Source organism: Stegodyphus dumicola, chromosome 7, assembly GCF_044657685.1.
Source record: "Stegodyphus dumicola isolate Sdum_Otavi_A_Nest chromosome 7, ASM4465768v1".
Taxonomy (NCBI): domain Eukaryota; kingdom Metazoa; phylum Arthropoda; class Arachnida; order Araneae; family Eresidae; genus Stegodyphus; species Stegodyphus dumicola.
Genome location: NC_140774.1, coordinates 99,716,838 through 99,734,189, shown reverse-complemented (window position 1 = coordinate 99,734,189; position 17,352 = coordinate 99,716,838). Strand labels below are relative to the sequence as shown.

Sequence of the window (17,352 nt, the reverse complement as noted above, 5' to 3'; positions counted from 1 at the left end):
AATTCAGTGATAAAAATATTGCTGTTTTGATCGGAGCAGATTACTACAGTCAAAAGTCGTTAATTCGGACACCCATAATTTGGAATGATCTATAATCCGGACCTCAAAGCTAAAAACTTTCTGCGCATGCTCCGCATTGACACATGCGCATAGGCGTTTACGCGTGCATGTAAGACCTCTTACGACTGCGCATTTGCGTGTGTGCAAGCGCAGAATACGTTTTCACGTGCGCGTTTTATGTATAACGGATGGTGTAAGCTAAAATTATCTAATTATCTATCTATTTCAGTTAATGTTGATGATTGCGTTGTTCCTTAATTTTCTAATTGGATCTGGCTTATTATTTTTTGCAGACTGTAAGAGCAATACTAAAAAAGTAAACTTGAACTTTCAATTATGTCAAATAGAATTTTTGATTCTGGAGCTCCCAAAGGATTGTACAAAATGAAAGTATGTTTCGATGTCCATCAAACAAAAAGTGGAATTGTTGCAAAAGATAGATAAAGACATGAAGAATGTGACAGAGAGGTTGGTGAAAACGAAAAAATTTCGATTGACAAGTTAGTCGGTATTTTCGGCACAGCAATTAACGGGACTTGAACAGTGGAACTTTGGAAGTGAACAAAAAATTATGTCTGTTTATAGAATTAAAGAGAAAGTATTATCACATAAAACGAAACAACTTACATTGAAAGAAATATTTAATAAAGTAAACAAATAAATATTAAGCTTTTTTTTGTAAATTTTAATACCCTTTAGATCATAATTGTTCTTTATTTCATAAATTACGGTTTCATATTTTTAATTTTAGAATTTCTGCATGCCATCTTATGCGATTTAAACTGATGATCTATAATCCAGAAGAATCGATAATCCGGAATCACCGAAGTCCCGACGAGTCTGGATTAACGACTTTTGACTGTATCATGAAGTAATAACTGGTAGACTTAAACATTTTAAAAATAAACTTATAGCTTCCGAAACAATATTTGGATGGTGTCTTCAAGGCCGGACTGATTCTAATGGTAAATTGTTAAACATGGACATTATTGTTGACGACAAATTGGTCTCAACACAGTTAAAGCAGTTTTGGGCATTAGAAACATTGGGAATAGAACAAGAGAAGGAAATTAGTAAAATAGATAATGGCATTTTAGAGAATTTTAACAGAACTATCAAATTTAAAGAAAAGCGATATGAGGTTAAACTCCCTTGGAATGAAAATTCGTCTGAATTAAAAACGAATTACGTAAATGCAGAAGTTTGCTTTAATAAACTGGTTAAAAGGTTGAGAAATGATCCACTGCTTCATCAGCAGTATCGGTCAGTTATAGAACAGCATTTAAAAATGGGTATAGCTGAGGAAATTAATCCAAGTTCTGAAGAAACAGGAAGAATTTATTACATGCCTCACCAGCCAGTTATTCGACCTGACAAACCCGTGAGAGTTGTATTTGATGCATCCAGCCATTCGAAAAACGAATACTCTCTAAACGATTGTCTCTATTCCGGTCCTAATTTAAATCCACCATTGTTAGAGATATTAATACAATTTCGTACACATAGCATAGCATTTACTGCCGACATTGAACAAGCCTTTCTTCAGATTCTCTGTCACGTGAAGATAGGGATGCTGTAAGATTTTTGTGGGCAAATAACTTTACAGATAAGGTTGGGAAACCTAACACGAAAATACTTAGGATGACTCGCGTTTTATTTGGAGCTACATCCAGCCCATTTTTGCTTGCTGCTACTATCAAACATCACATAAATACCTTTAAAGAAACAAATCAGAAAGCAGTTAAACTATTGAACGAATGTTTATATGTAGACGATTTAATAGGTGGGGATGAAGACGAAAATGAAGCTAAACTCATGTATGAAGATATTAGATATATTTTGAAGGCTGCTGGTTTCAACTTGCAAAAATGGAAAACAAATTGTTGGAATCTGCAGGAAGTTTTTGACGAATACGAAAATGGTGAAATCCAGAAAGTTCCGGAACAGAAGGTATTGGGATATAAATGGAATTACAAGGAATTCCATTTAATTATTACCTTCTGAAGATAGAATCACAAAAAATCAAGGGAAAACAAATCTAATGACAAAAAGAGAAGTTCTTAAAACTATTGGAAAGCTTTACGATCCCATTGGATTTATAAGTCCATTCACTATTAGGGCAAAAATACTAATGCAGGAAATTTGGCAATTTGGGGTAGATTGGGATGATCCGTTACCATTGGGCTTTGAAAACAGAATGAAAAAATGGATTAATGAACTGTCAGCGATTCAGAATGTAAACATTCCACGACATTACTTCCGAAAGACTAAAAAGTCTGAATTGAGAGATGTTCAAATGCATTGCTTTACCGACGCAAGTCAGAAGGCATATGGAGCTGTGATATACCTGCGATACGTCACGATGGACAATAATAAGTGAAATAGGAAGTAGTTTTGTCATTTCCAAAACCAGAGTAGCTCCACTGAAGAAGCTGCCCCTTCCAAGATTAGCCTCAAATGTGAAAGAACAGTTAAAGACTCCAGATGAATGTATATTTTTGGTCAGACTCTTCTGTTACGTTACATTGGATAAAGGGCGATTTAAATAAATGGAAGCCATTCATCCAACATCGAGTAATGGAAATACGAGAGAAAACATCACCTGAGTCCTGGAATTATTGCCCTGGAGATAAAAATCCGGCTGATATGCTGACCAGAAGAAAAAAGACAAATTCCACAAAAGGAATAACGTTGTCGGAACTACGAAATAGTGACATGTGGTGGTAATGGACCTAAGTGGCTATTACAGAGCATAGATTCGTGGCCTAAACTTTCAGAATCAGTAAGAGATTTCAAGGATCATGAAGAGCTTGAACTTCAAAGGGGAGCTGTAGTGAACTCAACAGTCACAGGTGAAAATTCCATTGAGAACGAATTCATTAAAAAGGTATTCGTCATTCAGCAAATTGAGTAGAACTACTGCGTGGTGTTTAAGGTTTGCGAACAACCGTAGAACCAATCCACCATTAAGGAAAGAAAGTTTTTTGAGTGCTTCTGAACTACAGAATGCAACAAAGGTTCTAGTCAAATGTGTACAACATTCTGAATTTCAACCTGAAATTAAGTGCCTGCAGTCGAAACGATCAGTTCCAAGTAATAGTAAGGTTTTATCCTTAAATGTATTTCTGGATGAAGATGAACTTTTACGAGTTGGTGGGAGACTACGTTACTCCAATCTGTCAGATGACCACAAACATCAACTTCTTTTACCCAAAAGACATCATTTCACTGAATTACTCATAGATTATTATCACAAAAAATCTCTTCATTCGGGCATTCAAACAACACTTTCTCTTATTAGACAATTATACTGGATACCTTCCGGACAAGATAGAGTTAGACGCGTTATAAGTAAATGCATGACGTGCTTTTGAACAAGGAACCAAACCATAAACCAAATGATGGGAGACTTACCTAGAGATAGAGTTGTAATAACTAGACCATTCGAAAAAATAGGACTGGACTTTGCAGGTCCAGTTATCACCAAGCCTAATTTGAAAAGATCTAGAGTTACTTTTAAATCATACATCGCGATATTTATTTGCTTTAGTACAAAGGCTATTCATCTAGAAGTAGTATCGGATTTGTCTACTGAAGCCTTTCTAGCATGTCTTAGAAGGTTTATTGCCAGACGATCTAAACCATCCATTGTTTGGAGTGATAACGCTACAAACTTCAAGGGAACGAAGAATGTTCTTGACAAACTCTTTAGAATTTGTAGATCGGATCCTATTCAGCGCTTTAGTTCCGAAAAAGGTATAACATGGAAATTTATTCCTCCTTCTTCCACGCATTTTGGCGGATTATGGGAGGCTAATATAAAATCAATGAAGAGAATTTTGACAAAGGTCGCGAAAACGACAATTTTAAACTTTGAAGAGCTGTATACATTAATTACACAAATAGAAGCCTGCTTGAACTCTCGACCTCTGTCACCTTTTTCCGCTGATCCAACAGATCTTCAGCCTTTGACTCCAGGTCATTTCCTAATAGGAGCTCCACTTTTGTCGATACCAGAACCTAATGTAGATTCTTTGACCATGTCTTCTAGATGGACCTTAATTCAAAAACTTAGAGCTAATTTCTGGAACCGTTGGAGCGTGGAATATCTTAATCATTTGCAGAACCGCTCAAAATGGAATCAAGTGAGATCCAATCTCAAGGCAGGACAACTAGTCTTGTTAAAGGATAAAAACAAGACACCCATGAAGTGGACACTAGCTCGCATCGAGGAAACCTTTCCTGGTCCAGATGGACTAGTACAGGTCGTAGACGTCAGAACTTCAGATGGAATCTTTCGCCGAGCCGTCTCCAATATCAGTCCACTCCCATTTCCAAATGATGTTGGACAGTCGTCCAACGGGGGCCGGGATGTTCCGGTTTGACTAGAAACTTTCACTATGCCGATGTTCCGGTTTGATTAGAAACAAACTTTTCTCTGCCTCAGAATGGCAACAGTGAGAACTTGACTTTCGATTTGTTATGACGCAGTTAGAACACTGCTCATGAGATGTAACATTCGATTCAATTCTAGATTCTAGATTAGATTAATTTTAGTATTTTAATAAATCCTTTTAAAACTAGATTGAGTATTTGATCATAGAATTATAGCTGAACCACCGCTTGCAGAAATTTAGATGTGGCATTTAGATACGTCATTAGATTCATAGTTAGATGCGTAGGCAGCGACATTCGTGATTCGAATAGTGTACATTAGTGCATACATAAACAGTTTCTTTGAGGGCTGTTCTCAAACCAAGTAGCACAGTTGGTAGAACTTTTGTTCATTTTAGCATGCTATGACACATTAGTGTAGCTTTTAGAGGACGGTGAAATTCCTCAATCAAGCCACCCACTGCTTTGAGGATTATAAACAGTTGTGCATTTCATTGTGGACCTAGGGGTTTAGTTAGAACTTTAAATAAAGAAAACTCGAATTGATGTCCTTGATCAGTTGTAATAGTAGTGGGCACACCAAAGCAGACGATCCATTTGGTGTAGAAGGCCTCCACTACCGTTGTAGCTTAAATGTTGATGATGGGGATAGCTTCTGTCCATCTAGTAAACTGATCGATAGCTTTTAGGCAATATGTGAATGCATTGGAAGGTGGAAGTGGGCCAATAAGATCTATATGAATGTGTTGAAATCGCGTAGAAGTTGCACCAAATGATTGTAAAAGGCTGAAGTATGTTTGTTTATTTTAGATTTCTGACACAAAATACACGGTCTTGCCCAGTTTGTGACGTCTTTGTTGATATTTGGCCACATATACCGACTACGAACTATTTTTGATGTCGTTTGAATGCCTGGATGAGCTAAATTATGTACGCAATTAAAACACAATTTCCAAAAAGCCTTAGGCATATAAGATCTTGCTATACCTGTCACAATACAATTCTATTTGTGAATTTGAGAGCTTAACTTTTTCATTTGTAAAGAATTGTTAGTGTTAAGTACTTCTTTTAATTCATCATCTCTTGATTGTGCTCGAGCAACTTCTTCATTGATTTTAATTTCTTGAATGTGGGATAATGTGTCAGCCTCAGCTTCTTTAATGTACTACATATCATTTGGGAACTGAGAAATAAAATTTAGTTGATGAGTTTGATGTGGGAAACATTTTTAAAGTTTTTGTTTGAAAGCAAATATTAATGGTTAGCGGTCAGTAAATACTGTAAATTTGTGTCCTTCTAGCATGTATCTAAATTTGCGAATGGATGAGTATATTGCTAATAACTTTATCATCAGCATTGCATTTTGTCACAGTGGTTGTGAGCTTTCTAGAGAAAAATGCTAGAGGTTCAAGTCCTTGTTTGGTGACTTGATTTACAGATCTGCCAATAGCATAGTCAGATGCATGAACTTGTTGAAAGATAGTCAGATGCATGAACTTGTTTAAAGATAGTCAGATGCATGAACTTGTTGAAAGATAGATGCATGGTTCACAGAAAATCTATTGTTTCAAAATATTTAACTCCAGATATATTGATTGTTATGAACATGTCATTCAGTTTCAAGAGCTGATCATTTAAAATCCAAATTTTCTCTCAGCTGTGCGATGCAATGGATTCCAATTGCAAAATTCTTTTATATCACACTGAAATTTGTTGCCTTTCAAAGATAAAAGTTTGAAATGACTCATATACCTGAAAGTAGAGGCAATTTTATTCTTGGTAGTCCAAAAAACATATTTTTAGTTTTCTCTTTTTGACAAGCTTTGGTGGCTTAAGGTTCAGTTTCTGTCGAACTTGTTTGAAAAGCTGAACTCTCTAAATTTAAATCTTCAAGGTCTATGTAAGGATATTGTCATATCAACATGAAAGAAAAATTAACCTAAAGAAATCTGAAATATCAAAAGGAAATTCTGCATTCTGCGTGACAGTGAATTTCAGTCAAAGAAAATAAATTGCAGACGAAATTCCAAAGCACTATTTGATGAATTTGTGTCAGATAGTAGTCCTTCCTTAAAAAAGCTGTTTTCTGTCCCTTTAAATTGACAAATATGAATGGTTAATCAACTTATTTGTGATTTATTAGACACCAAATTTGACAATAGCAGAAAAAGAACAGAGAATTTCATTCATTTGAGAAATGATAAGATTTACTGTTTAATAAATTTCGAGAAAAATTTAGATATGTTTTGGCTTCCTGTAAAAAATGTGTACCTTGCAGTCAGCTTGAAAGCTTTAAAATATTTCTGTGTTTTGATCTTCGTATTTTTGTGAATTTGGATTTTTAGCATTGGCAAAAATCAAGTCCAAAATGCGAGAAGACTGTTAAGTTGACAACGAAATGCAAACTTGTCTAGCGACTATAGAAACTTCGTTTTGAATTAATTTGTTCAAGAAAATAGTCTGGGCCCTGTCAGCTTAAATAAATTTTGTAATTTTTAAAAAAATCATACAACACTATGCTAGAGAGTAGAAAGGTTAATAAAAGTTTCAGTTTTGTTTTAAAGCATTTTGATTATCTTTTTAGGTTGTGAACTTGACTATCACTTTTCTTTGGCATTATATCAAATACTTGCTGACAAAGGTGATGAAGAAGGATTAAAAGCTCTTACAATGCTAAAACTGAAAATTCAAAATTCAGGTAATTTCCTTTTCATTATATATATTTTTTCTTTCATTTACTAATATGATGTTGACTTTTATATATTTTTTATAGCTACAGCTGTATGTACAAAAAAGTCTTCAAACGGAGTAGAGAGGAATAACATGCACATTTCCACATCATCTCCAGAATTAACATCCAAGAAGTCATCAGATTGTAGTTTTTCATCAGTTCCTCTTTCTCCATACTTGAACATAATTCCTCCTTTTATCCATAGCAAAGTGACTACAGTTCATGAAATTACCAAAAAATTATTTTATATTGGAGATGATAAACCAAATGTAAATTTTCCCACCAGTTTGAGGCCAAACATTCAAAGCAACATGCACCTTACTGTGTCTACAGAAACATAACCATTGTTTTAAAAAATAATAGAAAAGTTTGTGATAATATCAGGTAGTATTCAATTCTATTTTTGTGATATTATTATGTTTTAATATTTTTTGCATTTTTTGTTAAAGTTCATACATCATATAAATTCTTAGAAAACTTGCAGTTGACTTAGACGATAATAGTCTCCCCTCCATTGCTTGTTTTGGAGAAGGGAAGGCAAGAAACAGCATTTGAGAAACTCATCATATCAAAAGGAAAAGAGATTTTATTTTAAAATGCAGTAGAAGTCTGTTTTCTTCTCATATTTTATTGTAGAGGTTGTATAATTGCTTAATTTTTTTATATTAGGAATTTAAATTTTGTTGTTGTACAAAAACCATAGTGAAAACCTTGTTCTTTTGTCACTGTGTTCCACTTTGTCCTAAAAATCCTTATATGGGATTTTTCTCATAACCATTGGTTGTAGACATATACTTCCAATTAATATTCATGTTTTGGCATTTTTAAAATTTAAAAAACCTGTTTTATAAATGTTGAGAAATTAATAATGATGTGTGATTTGCTGCTTGTAGCTAGTTATTTATATCTTAGATATCACCACTAAAATGCTACTTAATTATACTAAATTTTAATTCATTTCAGTTTTATAAAACAAAAGCTGGAGTGGCCCTTAAAACGGCTGTTTTTGTGAGTCATTCAGCCATGTATGTTATGAATATCGTGCAGCACTGACAAAAAATAGTTATCACTTTTATTAACAGATTTGTTCCATGCCTCTACAAGGTTATGTGGAAGAACTTGTGATATGGTACTCCAAATTTCAGTAGCTTCATAAAATTAAAAAATTCAGTAGTTTCCACATTTGAACATCTGATAAAATAGCAAGAAAAAGTAATGATTGAAATAACACCCAATGTTAGTGATGCCATCTGAAAAATAAATAACTAAAAGCGATGGATTACATAGTACATACATAGCAATAAATCTAATTTTTTAAATGGTCATTTGGTTTTTATAATTTTATTTATCAAAAGCTTATAATCAATCTTTAAAAAAGAAAAGAAAGACTCAGTTTGGATGAAAATTGATGAAGATGTTTAATTTTGAAACTTGAGATAATGTTTTCTGAAAATTAAAGGGTTGCACATAAAGTGAAGAGAAAAATATTTAAATTTAAAAATGAAATTTCAGTGTAGGAAAAAAGTTTCTGTTGCTAAAAGATTAAATGATGAGCATTGATATGTAGACTGTCATAAAATATTTTGATCAGCAGAGTTTTTTTTTTTTTTTTTTCCAAAAAGAAGGTATTTGCAAAAGTCTCATATATTTTATAGTTTAAGAAAGACTGGCAGGCTTGTAGTATTGGCACATAGCCACTTTATAATATTATTTATATAAATAAAAAGTGAAAAACAGTTTTTAGTACAATATATTTTTATTTATTTATTTGTATAAGTATTAGATTAAGATTTTAAATTAACAAAAGTACATGAAAATGTTTGTAACATACTTTTAGCATTTGCAAGCTAAAAAATTATTTGTGTGGTTATGACTTTGGCATACCAAATGTCACATAATTATAAGTTAAAAGAATGCTAAACACTATTAAATTTGGAAGAACTGTCACAGAATGGCGTCAAACAGAAAAACAGCCAACTTCAAGTTACCTTAATTTATTTTTTTAACTGTTACCTGAAGGAGAGTGTTAAGTGTGGGTTTTAGATACACAAAAATCTGTAAAAATTCCAAATTTCAAATTACTTGTGCAGTTTTTTTTAGCTATTTTGTGTTTTATTTTTTAGAATGAGTATAAACTTTTAAAAAATATAATTGTGTAAAAAGTTAGACGAACTGTAGAAAAGTTAGACAATAATTTTTACAAGATTCGTTTTTTAGATTTAAAAATGTCAAAACAGGAATATTTGTCGCTCTTAATTTTTGTTTAATTGGAAATATATGCCTATGTTTGTAGAAATTGATTAGTAAGGATTTTTATGGGCATGTACTTTAGTGTATGCATGTACATTGAAGAGCAAAAACATTTTGACCACCTAAACAATAACACATTGTGCGACCTTTGGCCTGCAAAACAGCTGCAGCTCACCTTGGCATGGATGCTGCAAGTTCTTGGTAGATGACTGGAGACAGGTTATACCAAATGTTTAAGCAGCGGTCATGCAAAGTCGAGATATTCCAACATGGTGGATTCTGATCTCTGAGGTGCGATGAACAAATTAGGTGACCAAGACATTACCGTATTTGACGGCATACAAGACGCACTTTTTTTCCTAAATTTGGTCTCAAAAAAGTTACCTTTGTCTTATACGTGAAGGTAATTGCATTCAATAATTGTTTATTTGGCTTTTACGAAACATGAGAACTGAAAGAAACCACGCTATTGAAACTTTTTTTCCTTGTGTATTGCCGTCTAAATAAGAATGTGTCTTATATGCCAGTGCGTCTCATATGCCGTCAAATACGGTAATTAGAATTCATCCTTATACTCCTGAAACCACTCCAACACAATTCAAGCCTTGTGACATGGGGCTTTGTCTTGCAGGAAGATTCCATTCCCAGTGGGAAGATAGACGGCAAGTAAGGGTTGCAACTGATCTGCAGTTAGGTTCATATAGTGCATAGCTTTCAAGGTCTGTTCTACCACAAGTAAGGGTCCCAGAGCTACCCATGAGAACGTCCCCCAAAGCATAATACCACCACCGCTAGCCTGTGTTGTACAGGGGGCGGAGCAACTGTTCACCTAGAAGATAGCGTACTCTGACATGACCATTGACGTGATGAATGAGAAATCATCATTCATCCAACTAGGCAACTGTCTTCCACTTATCCGTGGTCCAGTCTCAGTGTTCGCAGGCTCACTGTAGCCGTAGTTGACTATGATGCTTGGTCAACAGAGGCAGATGAGTGGAACGTCTGCTGTGAAATCCGATATCCAACAGTGTCCACTGAACTGTGTGTTCTGAAACACTTGCATTTGGACCTGCGTTGTATTGGCCTGCCATCTGAGCCATTGTCTGGTGCCAGTTTTGCTGTGCTAAGTGGGACAGTCTCCCAACATCCTTTTTCTTTGATGACATGTAGACATCCAATACCTTGATGTCTAATGCTGGTTTCACCATCATTTATTCATTTTGCATAAATACTTTCAACAGCAGATCCCGAATTTATCAGTTGTATAGTTTCAGAGTTACTCATTCCAAGTTTTCAGGCCATTGCAATCTGCCCTCTAAATTCGCTTAGACCAGCAACCTTTCCCATCATTCACAAAAGTGCTAGAATGATTCCTAAAGTTCTCTAGCAGTATTCTAATACCATTCCTACTTAACATGTTGACCGCCCAACACGAGATAACTTGTGGTAGCACTTTTCTTCATGATGCCCAATACGAGTTATCTCATAGTTTCTCAACTTGTCACTTTTGTGCAGCTACAAGTTACTTACTTACTTAGCACTTGTTTTAGCTGTACCGAGGCGACAAGTCGAAGCATGTCTGTATGAATCAACTCGTAGTAGGCTTCTGCGAAGAACTTTGTCTAACAAAAGCCAACTACAAGATAATTTGTAGGACCTTTTTTTCTAAAAAAAAAAAAAAAAAAAAATATCCTGTAAACTTTTTAATGATTGTTACAAATCATAATTAGTATTTTTAATAATATAACATGATTAAATCAATTTGGCCTCTCGGACCGGAATCCGAAAATTGCTGTGGCAGTCATGTCATAATTTGTACTCCACATCATCGGGATGAGTTCATTGAAAAGTGTGAGGATGGTTATAATGTTTTGGCTCATCAGTGTATGTATATATATATATATATATATTTGTGATGATTTGAAAATGTTGAATTGTAATAGAAGAGTAAACTTGCATATGTGGCAGAATTTATTATTTGCTTTTTATTCTGATTAACCAAACAGTTTCATTCGTGAAAATAAATTGCATCAATAATTATGCCTGTTCGTGAAATTTTAATTTTTTAAGACGGCAGACGTTAGCAGATCTAACTAATGACAGAAGCAGAAAGTGAGTGTGGTATATCTAAGGTGAAATCTTTGCTCAGAATGAATTGGTTTTAGTTTCAATTTAATTTCTGTTGGTTAATTTTAAGGGTCTAAAATTATTGTTGACTGAAAATTTATGCAAGTTATTTGCATTAGAGCGTTATGTAAGAATCATATAATGACTATTAATTTTGAAGTGACACAGTTCAGACAAATTTATTATAAACAATTACTATTTTTAGAACAAAGTGGGGAAATGCCGAAGTTAAAATAGAGATTTAAAGGATTATTTTATATTAAAATTATTATTTTGAATTAAATATTTTTATCTGACTTATATTTTCTGATACACTCATTGAGGAATAAATTGGCACTGATTAAAATGAAATTGAAATGAGATAAAAATATTTTAGGCCAAGTTGATTTTATATTTGTTTATAAACATGGTTTCAATGTGCAAGCCTAAAATATTATTATCGTATTTTAACTATAAATACTCAAATTGTGTCTATCAAAGATATAATGTTACAATAGTTAACAAGAGTATATATTCTGTTAGCAGCATGCAGTTATTAGTATTTGTATAGGTATTTTGTGACAAAACAGAAACTTTTGTTTTCACTTTCTTAAATTCAATATCTTATATTTTGGTAAATTGAATTTCTACATAAGAATTTTTTCTCTCTTTTTAGAGATGGGCTGATTTAAATTATCTTCTGTTTTGCAGTATTTATGAGATTACAATTCATATTGTGATTTTTTGTCGTGTATGTTCTTCGTTTTTTAAATTCATGCTATATTCTCCATTTATATATTACACATCTTTTGCATTTTAACCTTCTGAACCTGTGAGGTGACTGTTAGTTGTCACTCAGTATAATACCATAGAGTGACTGGAAGTAGTCATCTCTTAAGTATAAGAGGTTAATTGATTTTTATCATTTCTTAAAAAGCACAAAACCGTAAGAAATTGATGTTTCCTATTGGAAAAACAATACTGCTGTATTTATGATACCATTTTTATAATGTATATGTGCTGCATGTATAAACTTGCTTTATCTTTGTACTTAAATCAAAGCATTTTCATGTCATTTTATAATAAATAGTTGGAACAAATGTTGTTACATGTATTTATATTATATACATAGACTTTCAAATTGAGAAATTTCCATTTTACAAATGCAGTTCCATGTTTTCAGGGATGTTCCAAGTTACGTAAATAATAACCTTAAAAAGAATGAAATAAATAACAATCCAATAAATAAAATTCTAAATTATGCTTTAAACATCAGGTGTAATAATTGTTCATGAAATAGTTTGAAAATGTATGTGTATGCACATATGTATACAACAATATTACAGTCAAAAGTCGTTAATTCGGATACCTATAATCCGGACCTCAAAGCTACAAACTTTCTGTGCATGCGTCGCAATGACGTAAGACCTTTACGGCTGCGAATATGCATGTGCGCGTGCACAAAATACGTTACGAATGCGCATTTAATGTATAACGGACGGTATAAGCTAAGCTAAAATTATCTAATTCAGTTAATGTTGCAGATTGCATTGTTCCTTAATCTTCGAATTGGATTCGGTTTATTATTTTTTGCAGACTGTTAGAGCAATTTTATAAAAGTAAGCTTGAACTTTCGATTATGTCAAATAGAATTTCTGATATATATTTACCAATATGTAAAGGATCTACAAAGCGAAAGTATGTTTCGAAGTCCATTAAACAAAAAGTGGAATTCCTGCAAAAAATGGATAAAGGCATATCCTTTGTTTATCTAAACTTTAACGTTTGTTTATCTAAACGTATCTTTAACGCAACGGCACGCACTGAATTGGAAGTTGATCTATCACTATCCTTATCTTCAGGGCAGATGTTTTTATTTTATTTGGCTTATAATTCCTTACTAAATGTAGTATTTCATCTCGATGTACTCCGTCTTTGATATGATTTAAATCAAATTCCTCATCATTATAATTCGCTTCCGATAGCGAAGAAAGTGACAGAGGTTATTGAAAACGAAAAAATTTCGATTGACAAATTAGTTGGTATTCTCGACACAGCAACTATAGGACCTGAACAGCGGAACTTTGTAACTGAACAAGAAATTATGTCTGTTTATAGAATTAAAGAGAATGTATTATCACATAAAAAATGAAGCAACTTAAACAACTTACATTGAAAAAAATGTTTAATAAAGTAAACAAATAAATATTAGGCTTTTTTTTAAAAAAAATTTTGATAGCATTTAGATCATAATTGTTCTTTATTTCATAAATTACGGTTTCATATTTTTAATTTTATAATTTCTGCATGCCATTTTACCAGATTTAAACTGATGATCTATAATCCGGAATTGCCGAAGTCCTCACTAGTCCGGATTAACGACTTTTGACTGTATTTGAAATTATTGAGGATTTTTTTACTGTACAATATTTTTCAGCAGTTTTGAATTGGGGTCACAGTCCACCCTGAAATATGCTTATTTCATTTAAGCATATTCACCCTAGTACTCTTTTTTTATTATCACAAGAAAAATGATCCATAATAATTTATTTTTGAAAATTGAAAATACTTAACATAGAAACTTTAATTGTGACGCATAGCATTTCATACACCTGATTTCAAAGAATATTGCTCATTATGTCTCTTTGTATTATTAGGCATAAGTTCTGAAAAATTAATAGAACCATGTTTCGTAAAGTATTTAAAAGTTTATGTACACTCAAATAACCTTTTAATTAAATTTCCCTACATATCAGCTCTTGTGTGTAATTAAAAAAAAAAATAAATTTTTTAAATTATTGTTAGTTACAAATATAGGAAATGCTTTTTCTGAAAAAAATATTTAGAGTTTAAAAACATTGTTAAATTTTAAGACAAACATGATTACTTTTGAGTAAATTGAGATTGCTATGGCTTTAATGCACATGAAAGCTATCTGCATACCAGGAAGCATATCTTTGTAGAATCCATGAGTGAAATTAGCTTGTATCACATTATGTATGAAGTAAATTTCATAAAAGTCATCCTGTTTATCTATGTATAATAAAATCCAAGACAAACTACCAGTATTTTTTGGTTTTATTTATTCAACCAATGCTTGGCTTTTATTACATTTGTTACTTCCAATTAAAAAATTTCTCAAAATAAGGTAAAGGATTTACCTTATTTTTAAAACAGCTTTTAAATGCAAAATTTATAGAAATCTTCAAGAATGAATTTATTAACATTACTTTTCAATGTTTATTTTTGATCCATGCTTGTTGTTAGTCCATGCATATATGCATATGAAGGCTACTGGGCCTTAAGAAGGATACCATTGTGTCTGAAGATGGCTCATGTTCATATTTTACAGTGATGCAACCAGCCTGTACACCAGGACTAAATATGGGATGAATTACTAATATTCAGGAAGTCTTGGCCACTAGTGAACTTTTAATATCTATTTGCTAAGTGATTTTGATCCAATTAAATGCTGAAAATCGTTTCTTCCCCACTAGTAGGCACTAAACAAAGGATATTTATCTTTCTAACAGCATTTAAATAACCATAATCAACATAAAACTGTGCAGAGTAGATTAAAATTACAAGTGATGCCTAGCCTTCTACAAAAGGCTCAGTAATGTTTCTATCTTGAATTTCCTTCTGAAGACTGCAATTTTTTTTGTTTTAGGGTAAGGAAAAAAAACTGACCTAAAGGTATGCAATTCTTATTGTTTATTTATTTTAAATATTAACTTGCAGAAGATTGGCGAAGAATTTGCCCTTTTTTATATTAAGCTGCTACTTTTTGCATGCATAAGCAACTGGACAGACATTTTAAAACTCTTCTTGGTTTTAAAGGCTCTTGCAGCTCTTCTTTCTTTGTGAGTGAATGACATTATTGAAAAGTTTTAGATCACTTTCTTAGGTAATGAGAAGGGGAAAATAAAATTGTTTGCAGTCTCACCTGAATGAGATGATTGGCAAAGTGCTTAGTGATATTTGAAAAATCGAATGTTGTAAAAAAAAAATCTTGAATCTATTTTAACAACATGAATATGGAACTCAAAGATTTTTGCCAACCAATAAAAGAATTTTAAAAAAATTTTTATTATTCACAAGCCACTGATCTGTACATCACCCTCAGTTCCCACATTTGTATTTACCTTCAATACAGAGTTCATGTATTCTGTCAGCTTTTATATTTTAAAAACTTAAGTAAAATAAATATTTTTCAGTCTACAATCGGCCAATCTGAAAGAAGCTTTATAATGTAACTCACAAAGTTTAGTACAATTACTAATTTTTGGTGTTGTAAATGATACAATGTATATGAGAAAATTCTTAGGGATATATTTATGTACCTTACAACCATCTGTGACTACAACAAAAAACAACCGAATGTTTACAAAGAATAGTTATTTTTTCAACATGGTATGATAGAGTCTCATGCCCTAAGTATGCCAAGTACTTTACAGGAGGGGGAGCTAAGTCATGAAGAATTACTACATGAGTTTTCAGGCTCCTTGTTACTCAGTTTGTTAAATCAAATCTGAATATAAGTGAGAGAGTATTTGTTATAATTTTAAATAATTTAGGCAATTGATGCTAATTTGTGTGAGAAAAATACGAGTGCAAAAATATTTAATAAATTTAATGCATGCTGATACATTTGTTTGAAGCTAACAGTAAGTAAAGCTAAATGTAACAAAAAATTAGATTAATAATAATAATTTCCTGTAGTAAGTTTAAGTACATAAATTACTGATGTTGTTTTATTATAGAGAAAATGATCTGATTTTAGCAAACTTTAATATATGTTAAAACAATAAAAGTTATGAAATTTAAAGCTAACCGGATTAAAGCATTTTAATCCACAAGATGATAAACTTGTATTGGCTCAAGAAAACTTCCAAGAGATGTTAGAGAGACGATGTGTTGTCCAATTCATACACTAATTGATATAGTTTTAAATGACTTGTACCTAATCCAAACCGTTATAAAGTAGTCACATCTCAATAGAGAATGATTCTTTTGTACATAAGTAATGAAAAAAAGTTTAATACCATAGAACCTTTTAATTTTCAGAATAAAATTTGGTAAATCATGTTTTTTATACAAATTATTTGAAGATGCTGACAGTCATTACATAATATCAAATGAAAGTTATATTTTAATAAAAAAGAAATCTTTAATGGAATGGAAATAAAATATGAAAGAATTTAAATAATTTGTAAAATTATGATTTTAGCTCATATATGGGAAAACTAAATTTAATAATGATCTCTCAACTGATATTTAAATTTTACTATTTCTAATACAAGGGGTGATCAAATGAAAAGGTATGAAACGAGGTAAAAACGTAACAGTTAAATATTTGCATATTCCGCCATGGGAGAACCTAGCGAGACATCTTGGGATGCGATTGGAGTCTCTGACTGGGATCGGAGCATGCACGGGCACCCGCATGCACAGGAGAGAGCAGAGGGTCTTATCAAAAGTGGCGTCCAAACGATGCGGCAGTCCGTACGAGGACAAGATGGCGTTCGCATTGCAGAATTCGGCGACTGAGAAGCAGCGAGGCATTATTCGATTTCTGACAGCGGAAGGTGAGAAACCAACAGTTTACAGAGAGAAATGTGTCTCTGACAAGTCTGTCAGAAAATGGAGTGCCTGTTTTCATGCAGGCCGTGAGAGTGTGGGTGATGATCCGAGACCAGGCCAGGAAAACACTGTCATCACGAGCGATTTCATCGACAAGGTGGATGACCTAGTGAGAAGTGTCACATTGCGAATGTTGGTGGTGAAGGTGGATGTCAGCTATGGAACCA

General features: G+C 32.7%; 3 protein-coding genes across 3 annotated transcripts in view; all 3 read left to right on the top strand.

Annotated features, from left to right (window-relative positions):
* LOC118183341 (uncharacterized) overlaps window positions 1–12,642 on the top strand; it is a 62,965-nt gene extending 50,323 nt beyond the window's left edge. The window contains exons 9-10 of the mRNA XM_035352847.2: window positions 7,040–7,153; window positions 7,229–12,642. Coding sequence (XP_035208738.1) covers window positions 7,040–7,153; window positions 7,229–7,527 — 413 coding nt within the window. The 3' untranslated portion in view covers window positions 7,528–12,642. The remainder of the gene's footprint in view (window positions 1–7,039; window positions 7,154–7,228) is intronic.
* On the top strand, window positions 1,040–1,639 carry LOC146996283 (uncharacterized). The gene has a single exon (XM_085820644.1). It carries the CDS (start codon window positions 1,040–1,042, stop codon window positions 1,637–1,639), a length of 600 nt encoding a protein of 199 aa, XP_085676770.1.
* On the top strand, window positions 3,459–4,445 carry LOC146996282 (uncharacterized). The gene has a single exon (XM_085820643.1). The coding sequence runs from the start codon at window positions 3,459–3,461 to the stop codon at window positions 4,443–4,445; it is 987 nt and encodes a 328-aa protein (XP_085676769.1).
* Window positions 12,643–17,352: the final 4,710 nt, after the last annotated feature.

Excerpts from the sequence above, each read along its gene's own strand:
- LOC146996283 (XM_085820644.1), top strand. The coding sequence starts at position 1,040 with ATGGACATTATTGTTGACGACAAATTGGTCTCAACACAGTTAAAGCAG.
- LOC146996282 (XM_085820643.1), top strand. The coding sequence starts at position 3,459 with ATGATGGGAGACTTACCTAGAGATAGAGTTGTAATAACTAGACCATTC.